The 24,813-nt window shown below is 39.5% G+C and overlaps 1 protein-coding gene across 11 annotated transcripts in view; it reads right to left on the reverse strand.

Moving 5' to 3' along the window:
• Positions 1 to 24,813, reverse strand: part of MYO1B (myosin IB) — a 173,304-nt gene that overhangs the window by 66,420 nt on the left and 82,071 nt on the right. For all 11 annotated transcript variants that reach the window (XM_072742206.1, XM_072742207.1, XM_072742205.1 and 8 more), the window contains 3 exons: positions 11,230 to 11,334; positions 7,314 to 7,360; positions 2,149 to 2,212 (listed from right to left, as the gene is read on the reverse strand). In XM_072742206.1, coding sequence (XP_072598307.1) covers positions 2,149 to 2,212; positions 7,314 to 7,360; positions 11,230 to 11,334 — 216 coding nt within the window. The remainder of the gene's footprint in view (positions 1 to 2,148; positions 2,213 to 7,313; positions 7,361 to 11,229; positions 11,335 to 24,813) is intronic.

Raw genomic sequence — 24,813 nt, forward strand, 5'->3', positions numbered from 1 at the left:
ACATTTCTGTTTGGAACTTCAACTTCAAAATGTAAAACCTAGGTTATTTTCTAATGCTTACAATAAAGTAATCCTTAAATATTTTCCTAGAGTCCTTAAAAGAAATCTTATTCAATCATTCCACAATGTTTAGATGTATTACCCCCATTTTAAAAATAGTGTATTCATAATGAGAGTTAATCCGTCTTATAAAAAGTGCTAATAATTTATGAATATCTTTCAGAACAAAAGTTAATCCTTCCTTAAAATAGTGGTCTTCAAACTGAGGCCGATCTTCTCCCTCACAGCTATCATTAGCTGCCACACATCATGCAAGGAGCTTGGCACTGTAGTCATCAGTGCTTCTGGTTATATCTCACGTGGTTTGCAGAGTTTCTTTTGCTTCCATATTTGACACATAACGTAAGTACCACTATCCCAGCCAATTTCATTTCATAGTAAAACTCTCTCTTCAAATGTTTCTCTAACAATTAGATTTTTTTAGAAATACGGTCAATCCCCATACATGGCACACAAAAATGGAAACTAAAGTGGAAAATTAAACTATTTAAAAACTACAGAATAGCAGAAACAGGGAGAATCATAAATTTCATCCAGTTCAATCCCATTGTTTCAAAGATGAGGAAACTCTAGCCCTACGTTTCCTTATGAATTGTGTCTTAAAAACTTAAAAAAAAATCAGCTGTATACTTTCCTCAAATCACTTAGAATGCTGATTTCCAAATGGTGGCCCTCTGGCTCTGGAGCCCATCAGCAAAGATCTCAGGGGCCCCCGGGGCTCGAGGGGTTCTAAATATTCCTCATCAACCAGGTCAGATCTTGTTTTCTCTATTTACTATCTGGGGTTCAGCATAAAATTTCATTTGAAGAAGGAATGCCACTGTTACAACAAGTCTAATGAGTGTTGCTTTGATTCTTGAGTCAACTTATTACTATTTTTCTAGTGGAAACTTAGATTTTTTTCAATCCCAGTAGCACCACTGGGTGGTGAGGAGGCCAGTGGCGATGGGAGGTTCAGTGGTGTGGCCTCAAAATCACAGGAGGATCCAAGAGGATAACCAGGCTGTGGCTCCAGGAGGAAGTACACAAACCCTAGGTTGTCATCTTCGATCTTCCAAACAAATCAACTACAGTATCAACATGAGCAGAAATGTCAGCTCGGGCTGTGCGTGCTGCGGGCCCAAAGTATTTTTGACAGGGCTATATTTACAAATACTGACCATCATGCCCACTTTAGAAACCCTGGACCTGGGGCTTTAAGCAGACTCGCCTGACATTGTTCATTTTTTCACCTTTGACGAGAAGATTTCATTCACTTCCATAATCACCGATCATGATTAAAGGAAGCTAAGAAATCTGTATTTCTACCTACCAGGTTTATCACATTTCAATTATGTAAATACACAAAGACAAGCAAAATTTCCCACAATAAAATGTGAAGTACAAGTCCAAAAAATAAATAAATAAATAAATAAATAAATAAACAATAAATAAAATTTATAAAAAAGTCCACTCACTTTATTAAATGTTACCCAAAAAGTTACTAAAAAACTTATTAAACTAAAATCAATTATTCATATATTTTATTTCATATTTTATTTTGAATCATAAAATAATTTTATTAGTGAAAATAACCCCTGGAGGATCCTTTATTGATGAACTGACTTAAAGTCCTAGAGAATACAAAATACAGTTGAAATAATTCTTATTAGTTTAGCAAGATTTTAAAGATTTTCAAAGTAAAGACTTTTAAGTTCTCTAAAAAAGATTTAGGAGGGGCGCCTGGGTGGCTCAGTTGGTTAAGCATCCGACTCTTGATTTCGGTTCAGGTCACGACCTCAGGGTCACGAGATCGATCCCACATTGGGCTCTGTGCTAAGTGTGGAGACTGCTTGGGATTCTCTCTTTCTCCCCTTCCCCCTATGCACACACACGCTCTCTCTCTGTCTCTCTCTCTCTCAAAAAAAAAATGATTTAGGAATTATAAAATAATCTGAAATCAGAGTCTAACACATAGTCTGCAACACACTAAGGAAAAGAAATTATAGTCTTATGTCTATCTCTTAAAGACCCGTGTATCTATAATTAATTCTAATATATGTCTTGCTATTCTGAATTTCTGTAAAAGGATCCGAGGAAAATACTCACAGTTACTTATCACTCCTCCCAGCGGATCGCCTTTAAAATCAAATTCGATATCCATGTATTTGCCCTGCCAAAGAAAGACTTGGTGAGTTTTCAAGTTTACCTCAAAATATTCTATCAACGTATCTTCTTAGAGAACAGCATGCTGAGCCCTTTACATATTTGCTTAAATGTAATTAATACACAATTCATGTACCCATGAGGCAAAACAGTACGCCTCCATAAATAATTCATACTAAATACCACATTAGCTCAAAGTTAACATATCATGTTGCTAATTTAAGAATAGATCTTCTTACCCAGCATATGACTTTTTCATTTCAGATGGGTTTCAAAGGTCTGAAGTGTGTGTGTATTTAAGAATAAAAACTGGGAAAAAGTAAGTGTTCCTTGTATACACACTAGTTGGGAATATAAATTATTTCACTTTTATAAGCAAAACATGTTTTAAGCCATGGCTAGAAACTCCAAGTATATTGGACAGTGGATGAAATGGGACACATAAAGTTGTTTTTATATCTACTCAAACCAAATGCATGACCAATCAAAGACTGATCTTTATTACTCTCTTCGGCTTTTGATCTAGATTTTATATATATATATATATATCTCCCAGGTTCCTATTACATTTTATAGATGGTATCTTAAACACACAGAGACACACATGGAGTTTCATACTGTGATTTTTGAAGAATTAGTCTATAAGTGTCTAGTTAAAGAGTAACAAGCCTAACAGAATAACCCTGACAGCTGGTTTTTGTTTGGAAAAGGGTGTGTTGGTCTAGTAAGTGGTCTTTGCTTTTGTTTCATGTTCTATTTTAGTAATAGTCACATAGATGGCTTCTAAATAATTCTCCCCAAGAATGACTACTTTAAATCGTTCTATTTTCAAAATAATGGTAGGGGCTCAGAAACATGAACACACACACTCAGTCAACAATGCGATCTGTGACTTTGTATTAGCTTACACATGCTCCCTCGCCTTTGCTTTCCTCCTTGTCAAGGGCCACCTGTCCCTTTTAAGTTTTCTCTTATTCATTAAGCAAATGTCTATCAAGCATTTCCTAGATACTAACTGTAGGCACAAAGGAAACTAGGGCACAGTTTCTGCCCTCAGGGAACTTACAGCCTGAATTGAGACAGGCAGACAGGACACTACTGTTTATGGAGATAGATCCTACAGGAGGTCGGGGCGCTATGCACCAAGAACAGGCAACAAAGGCTGAGGTCTGCCCTAGCTTAACTGAGAAGTGTCAGGGCTAAGTCAGGCAGTGAGGAGGCGAGAGAGCAGGAAGGAGCAGCCATAAGAACAGGCGTCCATGAGGCTGGTGAGGTGACAGCAAGAGCAGAGAAGCTGCAAAGGAGGCAAGAAAGAGATGCTCCACAGGACAGTCAGAGGCTGACCATAGGAAAGGAGATGATTTTGGTGGAAGGTGGTTCCTGGACACAGCAAGTGGCCAGATCAAGAGTACCAGGTGGAGGGATGAGTGAAAGGCGGGAGTTGAGAACTGCCCAGTGTGATCGGAGGGTGTCTATACAGATCTGGGGATGGGGAGGCACCACACCTGAGGACCTGGAGGAGGAGGAGGACGAGGACAAGGATGAAGGCGACAGGGATTTCCATGAAGTAAGCAAAGTATCATCAATTGAGAGGAACGGATGGGGGTTTGAAGACTACACTAAACCCCGTGTGGAGTGGAAAAGGCAGCTGACCAGGAATAAGCTAATTGCACTGAGAACACAGACCATCTTGGAAAGGCATTGGTCCCATGAGCTTGTGATGAGTCAGTCTGCTCAGAGAAAACCAAGGCCTGCCCACTGCCAAGGAAAGAAAGTCCACCCCCCTGGACCTGATACTCCAAGCCCTCCAGCTGGGGGCCCGACCCCTCTTTCCCGACCTTCCCATGGCTCCTCCCACAGACCCTCTCATCCAGCCACAACCTCGGATGAAAGCAGGTCCACTCGGTCTCTCTCCTCGACTTCCCCACGGGGCACTGCTGGCTCTTCGCGCTTTCTACTCAGTGGGGGTACATTTCAATCTTGGGGCCCCACTCAGAACGGTGCCCTGCCCCCAGACTCCACCAGCTTCTCTATTCGGAACTTCCATAAAACTGTCGGGAACTTACTCATGAGAAACTTACTGTTTTATGTGCTGTGTTATAATTACTTTTAGACACGTCCATTTTTTCCGACTAGTCTATAGGTATTCATTCGGGACACCTGGATGGCTCAGCTGGTTAAGCATCTGCCTTAGGCTCAGGTCATGATCCGGGGGTCCTGGGATCAAGCCCCACGTTGGGTTCCCTGCTCAGCGGGGAGCCTGCTTCTCCCCTTCCTCCCTGCTCATGCTCTCTCTCTCAGTGTCTCTGTTTCTCCTCAAATAAAAACATAAAATCTTAAAAAAAAAACTATTCATTCATCAATGTTTTCTGAGTATCTACTATGACATCAGGCACTGTTGTGGTACTAGGGCCAAACATGGTGGACAAGAAGGCCAAGCTACTGGCTCCCATGGCTCCCACACTCTAAGGCCCATGACCAGAGAGAAACAGAGAAAGTGCACACAATAATTCCAGAGACTAATGAATGCCCGAAAAATAAAAGCACAATGAAGTCAGAGTCTAGAAAAGGCATCATGAAGTGACATCTGAGTTGAGACCTAAATGATATAAGGCAGTGTCCATGCAGAGATCTGGACCCAGAGCACATCATGCAGAAGGACCAGCAACTGCAAGGATCTAAGGCAAGAAGGTGCTCAGCACTCCTGCCCGTTACAAAGGCCAAGGCTGGGCAAGCAAGGGTGGGTGCAGTAGGCCCCAGCTCATGAATGCAGGCATGGAAGGCTCCCAGAGGAGCCTGTACTGCACTCCAGGTGCAAGGAGGAGTCACGGAAGGCTTTCAGCAGAGCAGTGATGAGACTTAAATTTGTAAAGATCACTCTGGATGCCAGTAGGGAAATGTCTATCAGCTGCAAGAGGAGATGCAGGGAGACCTATGCTTAACTATTTAAAAAAAAAAAAACAAAAAAACCCAGAGGTTTCAAACAAATGAATACATTGTACAGGGTTTGGCAGTGTGTGTGGTTTCTTTTTTGTTTGTTTGTTTTGTTTTGTTTTGTTTTTTAATTCTTACTGAATAAAAGGTTTGGTAATAGGGTTTTCCTGACCCTATGCATCCTCCCCTACAGTGCCTAACTTGGTTCTTCCCATTATAGCAGATGCTCAACTATTACTCCTCCTCCTTCCCCCTGGTGGACAACAGTGACTTCCAAAGACTTAAAATGTGTCTTTTCAAAAACAGCGGAGGTCACTTTCTTAATAGAAGTTCAATACATCACACCAGAGGTACTTGGGGGGTGGGAGTACTATGGGGCACCTCCATGGGAACACTGGTCTAGTAAGTCAACTGCACTGAGCATGCATAACTACCCCACTGCACACTCTACCACATTTCTCAGTGAAGAGATCAAGAAGTTCATCAAACACAGTCAAAGGAAATGCAATTTCCCCAGAGTACAAATGTTTAACGCATAACTCACTGTTACGTGTGTGTGTATATAATGACTTTAAATATAGCAGAGTCCTATCAAAATACAATGTGGATTTGACTATATTACTGCTCAAGTCTCAGACTACAAAGCAGGGAAGTTACTAAAAACTGGACATGAAATGATTTAGTCTATAATCAAGTATTAATCTCATAGCCTAATACCCATGTTATAATAGGATTTCTCTGAAGTTACTTATTAAACTAAATCACCTTCCAAGCCTTTTACTAGATTTCAGACATCACAAATTAGTAATGACTCTTGAGGTGATATGGTTTTCTGCATTTTTATAGTCTACAGACTACATATATTTAGCAACTTTTTAAAAAGAGTTATGTGTATAATTTGCAAACAGCAAAAAAAGGAAAATCTCCATAAAGGAGCTTGATCTCTTGGAATTACTTCTATCTGCCCACACTTTGCTTCTAAGTCTATTTATATAATGAGATTAGCCATGTTACCACAACAGGAAAAGGCATGGCTCGAATCAGCTATAACCACGTAAGGGGCTAATCCAATGGAAAAAATTCACAGCCTGGAATTAGGCACCTCAGCCTTCTACTTTCAAGCTACCAAAACTACCTCTACCTGAGGTCACTGTCTTGCCTTAAGCACTGGATAACTCTAACAAGAAAAAAAGCAAAAGAAAAAGAGACTAAAAGAAGTGGGGAAAATGGGCCGGAAGGGTCTCTGGCAGAGAGGCATAAAAATCATCCAAAAGGGTCCCATGCACTTGATGGGATGAGCACTGGGTGATTTGCTATATGATGGCAAATTGAACTCCAATTTTTTTTAAAAAAAGGGTCCCATGTAACATATATGAAAAGAGGGCTTATAAAGTAAATGACTTTTTATTATAAAATGTGTAAGACTGGTTAAACTATAGAAAAAAGGGGACAATTTCAAAATGTCACCATCACACTCGACGGACCCCGCCCCCCTTGCTGCCACAGGGCAACATCTGTGTCTCCATAGAGACCAAAAGAGGGACAGCGGGTGCTCAGCTGGAAAGAGCCCAGTGGGCTGCTGTGCACAGTGCATGCTGGGGAGGGCTGGTCAGGCGGGTGTGTATTGCTGCACTTAGCATTTTCCAACTCAACCAAACTCAAAATATCAATTAGCTGCAGTTTTTACCCTCCAGTCCTCCTCTCCACCTCCTGCCAGTAGTTATCAAATATGATGTCTTTACCTCTATAAAGCTTCAGCGTACCCTTCCATCCTTCCCCGCCCCACTGAATAAAGGACAAAAGCTGTGGAGTGCACAAACCTGACACTCCGTTTATCCTTCCTTGTACTTAATCTGATTCTTAATTGTGATTTTTAAATACCAAAACTCCGATAAGGAAAGAGTTCTTCTAAAGAGCCTCATCTAAATTGCCCATGGAAGTCTATGATAGATGACAAGAAAGTATGAAAGAAAATGCTGTCACTCCAAAAAGAATTAAAAAGAAAAATCCCAGAAAGCAAAAAATAGTCCTCAGAGAACCTTCAGTGTCTGAACAGCAATGGTGTTCTTATTTTTCAAATGTGTATATTAAGGAATACTAAACATCTACTGGTTGTTTAAACATACATGAGCTAAATATTAGTGTTAACACTTAACGCTTATACAAATACTTACAAATCTAGAAGAGTTGTCATTCCTTACAGTCTTGGCATTTCCAAAAGCTAGTAAGAAAGAAACAGATGCATGGGTGAAACTGACAGAAAAATAATTTCAAGCAGAAATTTAAAGCAAACGGAATATTTGACAGCTATAAATCCTAGAAAATACAACTGGTAGCAATGACATTTCTGACCAAACTTCCCTAGAAACATACTGAACACAAATCTTAAGAAGTTGCTAAAACTTCCACGTCTAATTATAAGCTTACAGAAAAAAGGAGTCATTCCTATGATTCATGGAATTTTTTCCAAATATTACTATAAATGTAATCTTGTCTAATTAAATACCTTTTACTGTTTCAGTTGAGTGGACAGATAGCAAGCAAGGCTTGTATTCTCCTCCACCATTATCATCAGTTATTTCAGAGATAACTGCTTAATATCACCAAAGGCTTCGTAGAACTCGATGAGGTTTCCAGATGGAAAAAGGCACAAGAAACTTTATTTAACTAATTTTAAAATAAAGCTACTGAAATGTGATCACGTACATAACTGTGAAATAATAGAAAGAATAAGAGATTTGGAAACTAATATCATTTCCAATAGGGCTAAAAATACTACATAGTTTCGTTAGTTCATATCCATCAGACCTAAGTGAAACTTTCCAGGAAGAAAGAAAACCAAATTGGCTCATAAGGCACAATCCAAGTTTATTCCAAACTTAGCTGCCATGAGAAGCCGAATCTCCCACAGGATCCCTTTTAAGGAAATGAGGCCACACAAGACCCACAGGTTGATGCCACCCCAGGCACAGAATGCTCCTGATCAATACAGGTGGTTCACAGTGTCATAAAGAAAAGGGTTGGTTTCACCAAGCTTGTAACGCACAGTAGGGGCAAATTAATCTGGGCCAAGGTAATAGAGAATTAAGTTGAATCAAAATATAAGGCATATAAGCAGAGGGATCCCCTTTTGATGCTTTGGAAGAAGCCCAGCAATGTACCTCAAACCTCAATGTGCAAACTAGTCACCTAAGGATCTTGTTAAATGGTTCTGGAGATGGTCACAAAATCCTGCATTTCTCCCAGTACTCCCCACCCCATCCACCCCTGTTACTAGGATCCCTGGGCCCCCACTGCAGCTAATAAGGACTGAAGAGCATGCAGTGATGGGGCAACCAGAAAAATGAATCTTTAGGATTAAGAGGCCAGGCATCAAATCCATGAAAGCCTCCAAAACTTCATTAAATTAAACAGAGGGAAGATTAGAGTAACAAAAGCCCAAAAGATTACCAAGGGCTAAAAGCTGATCCTAAGTCTGAAAGCAGTCACATGATCAAGGCACGTCCATGTGTTTCAGTTGAGGTTCACTTGGGATAGTCAGTAGCCAAACCCGATGTGTTATATTTCGTGTTAGCTGGCTTTTTTATGCTTTTGATTTTTAAAAAAATAGTTGGTTTCTGCTCAGTTATGTCAAAACTTACAAAGTCAACACAGGGAAAGCTCTTCCTATCAGCAGCTAAGCTTGGGAGGGGTATAGTGTGGTAGGTCCCTGAGGCCAAATTCTCTTTAGTGAAAAATCAGCTGAGATGCTCTACTGAGTGGGGAAACTCGCACACAGGAAATATCAAAAAAGGATGCTTACATCATTATCCATGTCCACCACCAGCTAAAAGGCTTTAATAAATGCAGCCCTGAAAGTGCTGAGTGTTGCCCCCTGGTCATGAAGACCATGACATTTGTCATGTTTTCACAGGCCAGTCTTTCTGGTGGGCATGAACATGTAGGGGTGGCAAGTTAACTAACTCGCACAGCCCCAAAGTCCAGCTCGGGATGCTGATGCATAAAGGACAGTTTATTGTGGCTTGAAGGTCAAGGGCAAGTGAAGGAATTGCTTCAAAAAAACTTTATTCAGGGCGCCATTTGCATGCCATAAACCATCTTTTCATCAAACAAATCTGAGTTGCACACACAGCTCTAAACACTAAAGTCTTTTATTGTGAGCCACAGAATCAAAGACAAGTGCTTCATTATAGAACACTTGAGACACATTCCTCCATTGTTTTTTTAAGTTCATTGTTCTAAATGTTCATTTACAGTGGCAGTTCCAGTTAAAAAGTAAAGCATTCCCATAAAAAATAATACATGCCCACAGCAGACATTTCTCCCATTTCCTGCACTGGGGCCTCATTCCAAATACCATCAAATAAAGGGCCAGATTCTCATCACAGATGCAAGCTATAGCATTCCACACTGCTTCTCCTTTAGATCACAGCATTCTTAAAATAAGCATATGCAGAAATACACATACAGCACCGGACTTAAAAGCAAATGACAAAGTAAACAAAAAGTCAAATACTTCATAAAATGAAGATACAGCACTTTCTGCAATGGCTTCTTTAGTCATTAAGGTACCAAAGGGGAGAAGAGATCGTATCAATGGAATAGATGTTTCAGCCTTTGCTTTTCACAGGTTAAATAAAGTATTTTCAGTAGTCCTATCTCACTAGCTGGGGATGAAGAGGCATGGTGTCTCTTTGTAATAAAGTGGGAGGGGCTAGGTCTAGGTAACAAAGGCAACAGGCAGGGTTCCCTCCCTCCACACTTGGGGGCATCCTACTCACCCCAAAGCACCTCTGCTTTAATCCACATTAAATCTTGACCCTCCAAGACTTTGAACACAGAGTTAAACCAAACTACTCTTCTAGAACAAAGACTCTGATCAGGGCTGGTTTTGACCATTCCCCACCAGCGGACATTTGGCAATGTCCAGAGACATTTTCAATGCTAACAATTAGGGGAAGGGGTACCTCTGGCACTGAGTGGGTAGAGGCGAATGACACAGCTAAACATCTTACAATGAATACGCTGGACGGCACTCCATAGCAGAGATTTATCCTCCAAGATGAGGTTGAGAAACCCTACTCTATCCCGACAACTGTATTAAGCGACAATAAAGACATTCTTATAATATAAAGCAACATTAAGGGCTTGCCATCAATAGGGAAAGACTGATTTGCTGTCTCCAAAGCAAAGAATGGTTTATATCTATGGCATTAGGGGGATTCACCTCTGGCTTTTTCTGATGGCAGTAGGGACTACATGTTATGTGCCCCCCCACCAACGTTTATTTTGAAGTCCTAACCCCTATGTGACTGTATTCGGAAGTGGGGCTTTTGAGAAGTAATCAGGGTTTGATGAAGTGATGAGCCAACCCTGCCCTTGACCACCACACACAAAGAAGAGGTCTGTGATCACACAGCATGATGATGACCACCTGCAAGCCAAGAGGCCTATCTTGCCAGCACTTTCGTCTTGGACTTTTGAACCTCCAGAAGTGTAAGAAAATTAATTTCTGTGGTTTAAGCCACCCAGACTCTGATGTTTTGTTATGGCAGCCCGAGCTAACTCACACAGATGGCCAACCATAGGATCTAAATTCTAGAGTCAGGATTAGGCTTTCTGTGACCCTGAAAAATATAGTCCTTTAGGTGTTTCTCTGGCACCCCACCCCCCGTCTGACAACAGAAATAAGCAGCCACAGGTGTTACCCTGAATAACAAAATAGCACTGCACACATGCTCCTTTTTTTTTTTTCCCACCAAGTTTTTCCTAGCCCTCAAATCAAATGCAAATATCAGCTGATCATTTTTAGGCAAAACTGAAGTGATTCAAATAAAAATTGAAAGGGAAAAAAATGAATGTAAGTGGGAGCTCCTTTTAGATGAGTAAACTGTTTCCTCCTTTAAATACCTGAAGCCAAGAGTTCTTAAGACACAGCTCATTTGCTCAGCAGATCTGGGCCTGAATCTCTTACTTCCTCTTCTCCCTCGGCCCTCGGCCTACCTCCCAGCCCACGTGGTCCCTGAAGGGCTCTGCAAACTCGGTCTACTTTATGAGTCACACTGACCCAATGTACACAGAAAATCCTACCTTCCAGGACTGGGTTGGATTGCAAAAGCTGTTCTTTGACTTGGTTCACTTCTGCTCCTTTTCCACAAACAGCTGCTACATAGGACATAACAAGCTTGCTGGCCTCTGTGGATGAAAACAAACTGTATCAATAAATTAGTAGAGATCTGTAAAAACTTTCTGGAGGAAGGAAATTGGTGTAGAGGATCCATTAACAATACCTTCATATACCTTTATAGCTGGGAATAAATAATGTTTCAGAAATCTTTTAAAATATGTGTGCTTTCCACCAGTCAGAATGACTAAAATTAATAACACAGGAAATGACAGACGTTGGCGAGGATGCGGAGAAAGGGGAACCCTCTTGCACTGTTGGTTGGAATGCAAACTGGTGCAGCCACTCGAAAACAGTGTGGAGGTCCCTCAAGAAGTTAAAAATAGAAGTACTCTACGAACCAGCGACTGCACTTTTAGGTATTTCCCAAAGGATACAAAAATACTGATTTGAAGGGATTTAGGCCCCTCAATGTTTATGGCAGCATTATCAACAATAGCCAAATTATGGAAAGAGCCCAAGTGTTCATTGACTGATGGATGGATAAAGATGTGGAAAGATGTGGCATATATATATATATATATATATATATATATATATACCTCTATATATTCAGGGTAATACATCAGGGTAACACTTGTGTAACAGGGTAACACTATATATATATATATATATATATATATATATATATATACACACACACGTATCATATATATATAAAATAATCAATATATATAATAATGAACATGTAATGTGTATATATATATATACATATATATATGTATATATATATGTATATATATATAGTGGCTGGATTATTACTCAGCCACCAAAAAGAATGAAATCTTGCCATTTACAATGACATGAATGGAGCTAGAATGTATTATTATGTAAGCGAAGTAAGTCAGTCAGAGAAAAATAAATATTGTATGATTCACCTGTATGTGGAATCTAAGAAATAAAACAATCATGGGGGGGAAAAAAGAGGGGAAAACCAGAAACAGATTTTTAACTGTAAAGAACAAACGGATGGTTACCAGAAGGCCGGGAGGTGGGGAGATGGGTTAAATGGGTGTTGGGGATTAAGGAGTGTACCCTGGTTGTGATGAGCACCAAGTGCTGTATCTAAGTGTTGAATCACTAAATTCTACATCTAAAACTAGTATTATACTGTGTGTTAACTAACTGGAATTTAAATAAAAACTTAAAAAAAGGTAAAAATTTAAAAAAATATATTTATGCTTTCTATTCAATGACATGTCATTAACTCAGATATAATAGGAACTGTGCTTAAAGGTCATCATCACCAGGATGAAAAGAAATTGCTAAATAATATAGCCAACAATATGTCAGGAGAACAATCTTCTTAAAATAATCATTTAAACATAACTATGATATTATATAGATAATTCAAGCCAAAAATAATTTGGTAATCTAGGTAGCTTTACAAAGATATTTTTAAAGTTTAAAAGAACTGTCCTCAAAAATATTGTCTAAATCAAACTGGTTTGCTCACAACTAGACTAAATTAATTACTCTCAAACTTAATTTAAACCACTTAGCAGTTAACAAAGACTTGGTAACAAGAAAGCTAGCTTCTTCGGGGCAGAGTTGTTTTCACTGGCTTTACCAGCAACTCAGAAAGGTAAGTTGCTAAAAGAAGCCAGCTTCTTGAGGATACCCAGAATTCTTAGCTCAAAAGTCGACAAGATTTGGTCTTAGTGGCTTTATCCTTTGGTGTCATTCAGCCCATGTCCTCCCTCAGCATCTGCCTCCCAGAAGCTGATCTTTCTAATACTGCCTTCCGAGGAATATTAATAGATGTTCAGGGAAAATGAGGTCCAAAGTCAAATGAATTAAAGAAAAAAAAGTCAAACGAATTAGACAAAGTGAAATAGGTTTCTTTTTAAAAGGCTTCTTGGAGGATCACACGCATGGTGGAATTCTAGAAAAGGCCCTAGAAATGCTACACTTGGGACACCTGGGTGATTCAGTGGTTGAGCATCTGCCTTTGGCTCAGGTCATGATCCCGGGTCCTGGAATCAAGTCCGGCATCAGGCTTCCTGCTTCTCTCTCTGCCTCTCTATGTCTCTCATGAATAATTAGAATTTAAAAAAAAAAAAAGAAAAAAGAAAAGAAAGAAAGAAACAAACAAATGCTACATTTCCCAGACTGGTGTACCATGGTATCTGTTTCTCACTGAGCTGCCCTGGTTCTGCTTTTCCATAACCAGGGCAGGGCTCAACTCTTAATTGTCAGCAGAATTGAACACACACCTTCATTTGGGCAGTTGAGGCAAGGAGACTCATGCCCCAAATCCTGCTTTCCCTGGAGCCTGTGTACTGGTGTCACAGCCCGAGAACAGGGAGCCCTCATCCAGTCCGAATGACAGTGCCTCTGCCCACAGGTGTATGGGAGCAAATCTCCACCCTGCCATTTCTCGTACAGAGACCCACAGGTGGCCTCCTGTTCCACTGCTCACCATGAAGAAGTACCAAATAGGCAACTGGAAGCCTTGCAGCTCACCGCCTGACACCTGCTTTAGGGCTTTGGAGAACCCCCATGAGCACTGACTACCAGAGCCACTGAGCAACACGAATCTACATCAGGTCACATAAAGTCCTCAAGGCCTGAGGTCTGAGCAAATAGGGTACAGGCCAAGTACACAATCTCATGGAGCCCCGAGAAGTGAGGAGGGCGGCTGGGTACTACTGCATTGGTTGCAGGGAAGTCTTCCTCCAGTCTGCTTCCTGGGTAATGAAGGTGGGCCCCCGTAGATCCTCCGGTGGTCTGTGATGGCTGATTCTGGTTGCCTCCTTTTAGGGACTGTAACTGAGAGATGCCAATCTTTTCGCCTCTGGGACTCCCTTCTCCCAAAAGCCACTGTCCTTTCACACGCCTGCCGGTGTGTCAAGTTTCTGAACTACATTTCCCACTGTTCTCAGGGTTTCAGTGTCTGAAAGCTGGTGAATCATGTCTGTATGGACAAAGAGCTTATATGCTCCCACATGTCATTTGACTTCTTGGTGCCACGATTTCCTCTATCCCTCAGTCTGAACTGGAACTCTTCTTCTGGTTGCTTCAGGATACTTTCTTCTAGGCTCTCTGGCTTTCAAGTTCAGGTGACGCTACCTGCTGAGTAAATTCCTAACATCCTGTGCCATCTGGTCTCCAACTCTGGGCTGCCTCTCCTGAATTACCCATGCATCCTGACTCTGCAGTCTGGCCTCTGAAGCACCTCACCTATAGGCCTGCTTTCTCATCATTCCACTCTCTCATTGGTTCCTTTGCTCAGCATCCTCCCCTCCACCCGCACGTATGTTATTACATCCTTGACAGGAATTTCTGGCCCATCTTTCCACCCATTATACTCTTAGAAGACTAAAAGCATTGATAGGCACAATAATGGTCTCGGAGAGTGGCAAATCCAATAGACACACATATAAACATATGTATTTTAGATGAAAAGGTCAGTCTCCTTTCAGGTAAGCTGACAATAAATATTAAAAGTCCAAACCAGGCTGTTTTGCTTATTCCAGTGATTATGGACCTCAGTGTAGCCAAATCTCAAACTTCAGACACATGACCACACTGGATTCTCTGGAATCTTGTTTCTGGTTCAGGATGGACTCTTAGGGACAAAATGCTGGGTGTGGGTTTAGAGGCAAGAATGAACCAAGAATCAAAATTCTCTGGTTGCTGTTGGAATTGACTTGGCGTCTCAGAGACTTATAATGGCCAACATGAAACACAATCACATTTTCTCAGAGCCACATCTGTTAAATAAATGGTACTAGGAATAGATCTTTTGGAATTTGGATTGGACTTACATTATCTGGCTATTAAACTGCATATAAACCCACAGAATCTACTGAGATAGAAACATGAGTGAACTTAATTGAACTTAGGAAAAATTTTTATTTATTTATTTATTTTTTTTATTTTTTATTTTTTGGAAAATTTTTTATTAACTTTAAAATTTACTGAAGTAATTCAAACATAATTTCTAAATACAGTTCAAGGATACATATTCTTAAGTTAGTAAAAAGGTTGTACATTCAATTTTTCACTATCTTCAGGAAATCTAATACTGGGCTCATTTTAATTTTTCATTTTTGGAAGCCAGGGTTAACAGTAGTTTTTTGGGGACACCTGGGTGGCTCCCAGTGGTTGAGCATCTGCCTTCAGCTCAGGGCGTGACCCCAGGGTCCTGGGATGGAGTCTCGCATCAGGTTCCCTGCAGGGAGCCTGCTTCTCCCTCTGCCTGTGTCTCTGCCCCTCTCTGTGTCTCTCATGAATAAATAAATAAAATCTTTAAAAAAAGAGTAGTTTTCTTTAAACAGCCTCATTATCTAAAAGAGCCAAGTCCTATAATTTTTTCCCTAACATAATTCATGATTTTAACTTAAGCAGTTCATGAGATGCTCACTACTTCAGAGAAATAAGTAGAGCAGTAAGGATAAGTTGCAAGATGCAACATAGTTTAGAAGACTGTTCTCATAATATTTCACCATGCTGGAAACAGGAAATAATAGTTATCTCATGAAGCTTTCTGCTTCATTTCCTCTTGGCCCTTCTTGCTAAAGTTCAAATAAATTTGTATATTTAGTCAAGTATTTGGATATTTATCCAAATAAAAACTTTATATAACAGCCTCTATGAATGAAATATATTTCTAAGAATCAAGAACTATCATCTTCAACATTACGAAGTCTAGTTTTTGAATTATGTTGACTGTAATAGAAAGTAACTAAACATGATCTTGGCAATCACAGCATAAAATTGGAAGCATTTTCCAAAACAACACTCCTGAACAGACTGTGGATACTTTAATCCTGTAAACATATTCTCAATGACGATGTCTTTCATGTACATTGTAAAAATAGAAAATGATTCTATTTGAGACAAAAAGGTATGTTCTTCACGTGTATTCAAAATTCTGAAAAGTACGGCTAAAACGTAACGGCATTTGCTTAGAATCAATTCTTAGTTCATCATTTTCTCTCACTCATAGGAGCATCTATGTAAATTTATGAACAAATATATATATTTGTTCAATATTATATATGTATATAAACATATATATATATGTTTGAATCCAAGTTGAATTCTAAAATTAATCAACAAAGAAACAAAATATTAAGTCTTCAAGGTAAAAGCCTCTTCTTGCAAGAAAATGACAGAACATCTAGGGTTTTACAGATATTCTGGACTAACGGGCAAATGGCCGATAACAAAATACTTCTAAGTCAGAGTATCTAGACCAGAATTTATTTCGACAAAGAATGGGAAAGGGGTTACAGAAGTTAGTCTATGATCCTAGGCATTTTAAATTCCTGATAAAAAAAAGGAGAATTAGGTTAACTCTGTATTCTCTGGTACCTTGTAAAGGATTGTGAACAATATATATGTTATTATGCAATTATTACTTAATCATGTAATTACATAGCAATATTTTTTATGAGAGAAAACTCTGTGAAGTGGCAGTAGGTGAATGAGAAAGGAAAAAACAAACATTCCAACAAAAGACACTTGAGCTCACCAGGACAAGAGGATGGGGCGCTTGCTGCTGTGATAGAAAACCTGTGCATGTTAACTGAGCGGGCTCCCATGGATTCAATCACGGTATTGGGGGGAAAACCCCCAAACAGATGAATGTAAGCAAGGCTTATTCGAGTTCTCTTCACAGAAGACCTCATCAATCTATGGAGGAGTTAAGAGGTACCCACGAATGCACGCATGGTACATGCCCACCACCCGCACGGAGACGTGGGGAGTCCAGGGGCGACTGGGGTTCGGAAGCAAAGGTCTTAATGAGCAAGGCAGGCTGCATGACCCCTTTAGCAGAAGGCTGGGAGAGGCCCTAGAAACTGATGTAACTGTCAAATTAGACACCAAATAATTTATAATGTTTCGTGTCGGGATCCTCTTCTTAGATCCACAGATTTACTTCGATGTCTTTGAAAAAAATGTAGTTACGACGGTTCCCTCATGCTCGGCCTCCCTGCCCTCATCAGGGCTTGAATGATTCTCCGAAAACTATTTGTATTCACAGTAGCGAGTTCTGAGTTCACTGCCTAGAAACACTTGGGCACTTTTATGAGGCATGATGAATTTTTTATTTAGCACAGCAGTAATGAATTAAATAGGACCCAGAAGGACTCAAAGAGTTCCCGCCTGTCCCTGAGCGCCCACATTATATAATCACGCAGCATAAGAAGATCTCCAACGCTTAGGGCCAATAACATCATCATCTGCCAACGGGGTTTACGACCTAGTTAAATTAATTACTTCTTGTAAAATAAGCCCTCTGATACTGCAGAGTAGTTCTGTATAAGCCATCAAGTAAAGATTCTTACCGAAAACAGACACTGTGTAGAAAGTATACAGTATACAGCACATTCTAGGCCCTCAATAAATGTTAGTTCTCTTCTTTCATTTAATTACTAACAAAAATTTTTAAGAACTAGGTGTCCTCAAAAACAATTTTAGTGGCCAAGATAATGTGAATCTCAAAAGTGGCGTGGCACCCCTCTTCCTCACAGAACTGACCAAACCCCCCTCTCCAAATTCCCCATACTACCATGCTGCAATCTCTGTATTATCTGCCATCATTTCATTTTCCCGTAAGTAATTTCCACGAAATTACTTACGCAAATCAACATGTAAATTCTATGCAGTGCTCAAATGGATAGTCTCATGACAATTAAAATCATAATAAAATCTGAGGCAATTTTTGTATCACTGTTTTCAAAATGAAAGGAAAGTAGACAAAGATGGAATAATAAGTGAAGCACTAAATGTCCCCGGGGATGGAGAAGTAGGAGATGCTGTTAGGATCTATAAATGAAAAGGAAGAGCTTATTAGCAGTTACCAAAGAGTATAATTGAGGGCGGCCTGGGTGGCTCAGCGGTTTAGCGACGCCGTCAACCCAGGGCGTGATCCTGGAGACCCAGGATCGAGTCCCACATCAGGCTTCTGCATGGAGCCTGCTTCTCCCTCTGCCTGTGTCTCTGCCTCTTTCTCTCTCTGTGTGTGTCTCGAATGAATAAATAAATAAATAAAAATCTTTTAAAAAAATAAAAAAAGAGTATAATTGAGTGAATATTGAAAAACAGCAGCTCTCAGGACTAGGGTCCACCTCCCAGCACTAGGCTGTTTAATGGTAATGGACAGACAAAGGATCACAAGATCCAGGAATCACAGTAGCTCAAAAATAAGACAAATGCATTGAATGACCCGTAGGCAGTGCTATTGAAAGTCTGATCCAAAACCCAGCACTGCTCACAGTTGGTAGGTCCATGGACTATTGCCCGTCTACACAGGAGAATAGGCTTTCTTAAGTTTTCATAGCACTTTGGTCATGTATTTAGTCTGTTTAACTAAAAACAATTAGAGATTGGATTTTCTATGTCTTCTTTTATTTTTCTGATATCAGCCAGGAACAGATGTGGGGAGGAGAGCCTGGTGTTTCATGGTGGAAGGTTTGAGAAGCACTGGTCTAGAAGGGCTGTGGTACCCTCCCCTCCTTCTTCAGCTTCCCGTCTGAAGCAGCACCTGGACTTGTGCACTGTCAACAGAATGGCCCTACTGGAGGAGGGAAGAAGCAGCAGCTGTCTGTTCTTATGACAGAGCCTAAAGGTATCCTAGGAAGGACTAAATCCAGGGAGGATGATAGGGAAAAAAGGATTCCAAGTGGTGAGTAGGATACTGATACCCAAAGGACAAGTTATTATGTAACAAAACATCAAAAGATGAGAAAACTACAGAAAAGAAGAATGAAGTTCATCCCACTAGATTTCTACCAGGGGAATGAGATGTTTTTGTTTTTTTCAGGAAAGAATGAAGACCAACCCCTCTGAAATGGTACCAGCAGCCTCCACTTAGCTTTTCAATAAGGAAGATGCATGAGGCCACCAGGAGATGGAATCTCACTGCAGGAGGGAGCAGTGCAGTTTACAGCTCTCTGAGAAGGAGGCAGTCAAGCACTGACATAGCTAATTAGTGGATGTGTTTTCTTCTTGGAATCTATGTTCCAGAGAAGATGAAGACTTGGCCAATACCAATGAAGCCCGTGACCACAACCCACTTCTGATGACTCAAAAAAATGTATCTTTAGTCATGGTGAAGAATAAGTAGAAACCTAAAAAAATTAATAGCCTTAGGAATATTTTCATCTCTTCCTCCCTCACAATTAAAAGAAAGATGTGAAGTGGATAGGCTTGTAGGTAACAGTAAAAAGGACCGGGGTATAGGTGGCATGAGACACACCAATACAGAGGCCTCCTGTCAAGGGACATAGTTTTTATTAACTTGCCTTGCTACCATTTCCATTGCTCAACTTGGAAACAAACAAGAAGCTGTACTACTTCAAAGAGTTAAATTCATAAGAAAGAAATGGTTAGTGACAGAGGAGAGGGAAAATTTTCTCCCAAGACACCAGTATCCTCTTAAAGTATCTACCATAAAGAGAGAGTTCTGAACAGCTAAATATCTCACAAATTTCTGAGCAGAGGTTAAGAGCCGATACCCAGAGATTCAGATGAATGATCTAAAAAGGGATGGGAAACTAAATAATGAAATACTGTCTATCAATAACAAAAAACAAAACTTTTAAAGAAAAGCAGCACAAGCTACAATTATTGAAAAGGAGAGAAGGGTGAGACTAAGATGCAGCAGTAGGTAGGGACTAGATCACACTGAACCTTATGCAGCAAGTGCAATGGATTTGACATTTATTGTAGCGCAACAGAAACATTAAGATTTTATATAAGAAATATATTGAGACAAATGAAAATGGAAAAACAATTTATCAAAACTTATGAGATGCAACTTTTAGGAGGAAAGTTTATAGTCATAAATGTATACATCAAGAATACAGAAAGATTTCAAATAAACCTAATTTTACACCTCAAGGAATCAGAAAAAGAAGAACAAATTAAGTTCAAAGTTAGCAGAAGGAGTGAAATAATAATACTCATTAGAGCAGAAATAAATGAAACAGAACTGGGAAGTGACAGAAAAGATTAATAAAACTAAGAGATGATTCTTTGAAAAGGTAAACCAAAGTGACAAACCTCTAGCCAAACTAACCAAGAAAAAAAAGAGAAGTCTCAAATAAATAAAATTATAAATGAAAAGGGAGACATCCAATGAATACCATATAAATACAAAGAACCTTAAGAAGCTATTATGAACAATCACATGCCAATAAATTGGACAACCCAGAAGAAATAGGTAAGTTTCTAAAAACATACAAAACTGAATCATAAAAAAATAGAAAATGTAAACAGATCAACAACAAATTAAGATTGAATTGATAATCAAAAACCTCTCCCAAAAGAAAAACCCAAAATCAGATGGTTTCACTGTTGAATTCTACCAAAAATCTAGAGGAGTATTGACACCAATCCCTCTCACTCTTCCAAAACACTGAAAAACAAATAACACTTCCAAACTCATTTTACAAAGCCAACATAACCCTGATACCAAAGCCAGATAAGGATACTACAGGAAAACTATAGATCAATATCCCTGATGAACACAGAAGCCAAGTTCTCAATAAAATACTACCAAACTTAATTCAAGAGCTTACTAAAAGGATCATATGCTGGGGTGCCTGAATGCTTCAGTCAGCTGAGCATCTGACTTTTGATTTTGGCTCAGGTCATGATCTCAGGGTCCTGGAATCAAGTTCTATGTTGGGCTCCACACTCAGTGGGAAATCTGCTTTAGGAATGTCTCCCTCTCTTTCAGCCCCTCCTCTCTCTCTCTCTCTCTCTCTCTCTCTCTCACACACACACACACACTCTCTCTCTCTCTCTCTAAAAATAAATAAATAAACCTTTAAAAAAAAGAGTCATACATCATGATCAAGTGGTATCATCCTTGAGATGCAAGGATGGTTCAACATAAGCAAATCAATAAATGCGATATATCACATTAACGGAAGATAAAAATCATAGGAACATCTCAATAGATGCAAAAAGACACTTGACAAAATTCCATATCCTTTCATGATAAAGACTCTCAACTATTTGGGTGTAGATGGAATGACCTCAACATAGAAAAGGCCATAAATGACCAGCCCTCAGCTAACGTTGTACTCAATGGTGACAGGTTGAGAGCTTTTCCTCTAAGATGAGGAAGAAGACTAGGTTGACCACTTTCACCGCTCTTATTTGACATAGTAGTGGAAGTCCTAGCCAGAGCAATTATGCAAGGAAAAGAAATAAAAGACATTGGAGTCTGAAGGAAAGAAGTAAAATTGTCTCTGTTTATAAATGACATGATCTTATATATAGAAAACTCTAAATAAGACACCAAAAGAATTGTTAGAATCAATAAACTAATTTAGTGAAGTTTCAGGATACAAGATAAACATACAAAAATCAGTTGTACTTTTTCATACTAACAACAAAGTATCTGAAAAAGAAATAGAACAATCCTATTCACAATAGCATCAGAAACAATAAAATACTTATGAATAAATTTACCGTGGAGGTGAAAGATCTCTCCACTGAAAACATAAGATACTCATGAAAGAAGACACAAATAAATGGAAAAATATCCAATGTTCATAGATTGAAAGAAATAATAGTATTAAAATGCCCATATTACCTGAAGTAATCTATGAATTCAATGTAATCACTATCAAAATTCCAATGGCATTTTTCACAGAAAAAGAAAAAAACAATCCTAAAATTCAAATGGAACTATAAGAGACTGCAAATAAGCAAAGCAATCTTCAGAAAGAAGAATAAACCTGGAAGCACAGCAATTCCTGATTTCAAAACACTACAAAACTACAGTAATCAAAATAGTATGGTACTTGAATAAGAACAGACACGTAGACCGAGAAACAGAATAGAGAGCCCAGAAATAAAACCATGCATATGCAGCCAACCAATATTTAACACGGGAGCCAAGAATACTCAATGGGGATAAGACAGTCTTTTCAATAAATGGTGTTGGCAAAATTGGATACTCACATGCAAAAGAATAAAACTGAACACTATCTTATACCAATCACAAAAAGCAACTCAGAATGGATTAAAGACTTAACTATAAGACCTGAAACCATAAAAATCCTAAAAGAAAACATAAGGCAAAAACTCTTTGATACTGGTCTTAGCGATGATTTCTTGGCTATGACATGCAAAGTACAAACAAACAAAAATAAATGAATGGGACTACATCAAACTAAAAAGCTTCCATAGAGTCAAATAACAAATCAATAAATGAAAACATAACCTATAAAGTGCAGGAAATACTTGACAAATTATCTATCTGATAAATGGTTAATATCTAAAATATATAAGTTACTCCTACAACTCAATAGCAATAAATAACAATAATAATCTGAAGTAAAAATAGGCAAAGGACTTGAATAGGTATTTTTCCAAATAAGATATTCAAATGGCTAACAGGTACCTGAGGATGTGCTCCCCATCACCAGTCATCAGGAAAATTGCAATTCAAAATAACAGTGAGAGATCACCTCGCACTTGTTAGAATGGCTATCATCAAGAAAAGCAGGAGGTAACAAGTGCTGGAGAAAATGTGGTGAAAAGGAAAGCCTTGTCCGCCATTGATGGGAATGTAAATTGGTATAACCACTATGGAGAACAGTACAGAGGTTCCCCCAAAACTCAAAAACTTCCAATGATGGGATTAGTGTCCTTATCTCATTCTCATTGATTCCCTCTCTTTTTCTCTCTCCCACGTGAGGACACAGAGAGAGGGTTTCACCAGAAGCCAGATCAGCAGGCCCCTTGATCTTGGAGGTCCCAGCCTCCAGGACTATAAAAAATAAATGCATTGTTTAAGCCATTCAGTCTATAGTATTTTGTTAAATCAGGCTGAAATGACTAAGACAAGTGGGGACTATACAAGCTAGAGCTATGTATACAAGCTAGAGCTATACATCCTACCTGTGTTCAAAACCCCAGCTCTGCCACTTTTTTTTTAATTTAAGATTTTAATTTATTTATTCATGAGAGACACAGAGAGAGGCAGAGACAGGCCTGATGCAGGACTTGATCCCAGGACCCCAGGATCATGAACTGAGCCAATGGCAGACGCTCAACCACTGAGCCACCCAGGCGCCCCCCTTCCACTTTCTCACTGAGAAGTTTGGAAAGTTGGTTAACCTTTCTGTGGCTCAATTTCCCCATAATAGAAATGAGGGAAAGAAGAACACTTAGACATATAATCTGCTAAAGCACAATGCCCAGCACAATGTAAGTACTTCTGTAGAGTAGCTATTGTTACTACCCAGTGGCAAGGCAGTGGTTCTATGGGAGGGAACAGAATCTGAATTTGTCAAAATTCTGACAGTTTTGTCAAAACTCAGAATTTGTCAGTTTCCCAAGAGGCTATAACTATAGTCTAAAATTCATAAAAATAAATAAAAGATCCTACACTTAAGTTTAAAATAACCTTGTTGGACAATACTAGATTGAGCATATTTGACCCAACTGAAGTGGTCATACAAAAAAACCTACAGTATCGTGCTTGATGAAAAGACTGGAATGGTGTCATACGTGTGCTATATAACAGAAGCCTGGTATCCATATTAAGAGGGTATAGTCCCACCATACCCAAGACCAAACTTGAAGTATTTACTGCATCTCTTCTCTTGCAATGTAATTTTATGAAGCGTTATTAACAAAATGAGATCATTCCAGAGTAACAAGACTGTGATAGTGAGGGATTTGAGAATGAGATCATCCTCCTATTATATGCTCTTTTAGCACCTTGTGCTTTTCCGTCATTACACTTAACATTTTGCAAATGAACTACGTGTACACACGCATCCATACAATGTATGTGTACGTATAGATGTAGTACACAGACTGTGTACATCTGTATGACACAGAGCCACTGTCTATCTCCTCCACTAGACTGCACATTTGACAGGGACAAGCTTGGTGTCTAGCTCACAGTGTATCTACTCAGTACAACACCTTTCACCTTATTAGTATTCCTATGGGTTCTCAAAAATTATTTCCTGGGGGCACATGGGTGGTTCAGTCAGTTGAGTGGCCAATTCTTGGTTTTGGTTCGGGTCATGGTCCCGGAATGGGGCCCCATGTCAGGCTCTGTGCTTGGTTGAAGTCAGCCTGAGGATCCTCTCCCTCTCCCTCTGTCCCTCCTCACTCCCCTCTAAAATCAATCAATCAATCAATCAATCAATCAATCAATCAATCTTTAAAACGTTTTATTTCCTGGATGAATGAATAAATGAATGTGCATCACATAGGAAATTTCTGAAGACAAGGTATGTTTAGCCAGAGGAAGACATGATGGATGACTTCAAATAACTGAGTGCCCCGTAGCAAAGACAGCACACTAAGTGGGTGAGGTTCCAGACTGCAAAGAGGTAAGACCACGAGGGAGAGGCAAAGTCCAACTCTAGGTAAGAATGAACTTGTGTTGGCTGAACCTGCATGGAAAATTTAGCAGTCCGCTTCCCAAAGCAGTGAGCCCTCCTCCGTCACTACAAAAGAAAGGAGTTTGGCTGTTCTATGGGAAGGACCCTACGGTA

Source organism: Vulpes vulpes, chromosome 16 (assembly GCF_048418805.1).
Source record: "Vulpes vulpes isolate BD-2025 chromosome 16, VulVul3, whole genome shotgun sequence".
Classification (NCBI taxonomy): domain Eukaryota; kingdom Metazoa; phylum Chordata; class Mammalia; order Carnivora; family Canidae; genus Vulpes; species Vulpes vulpes.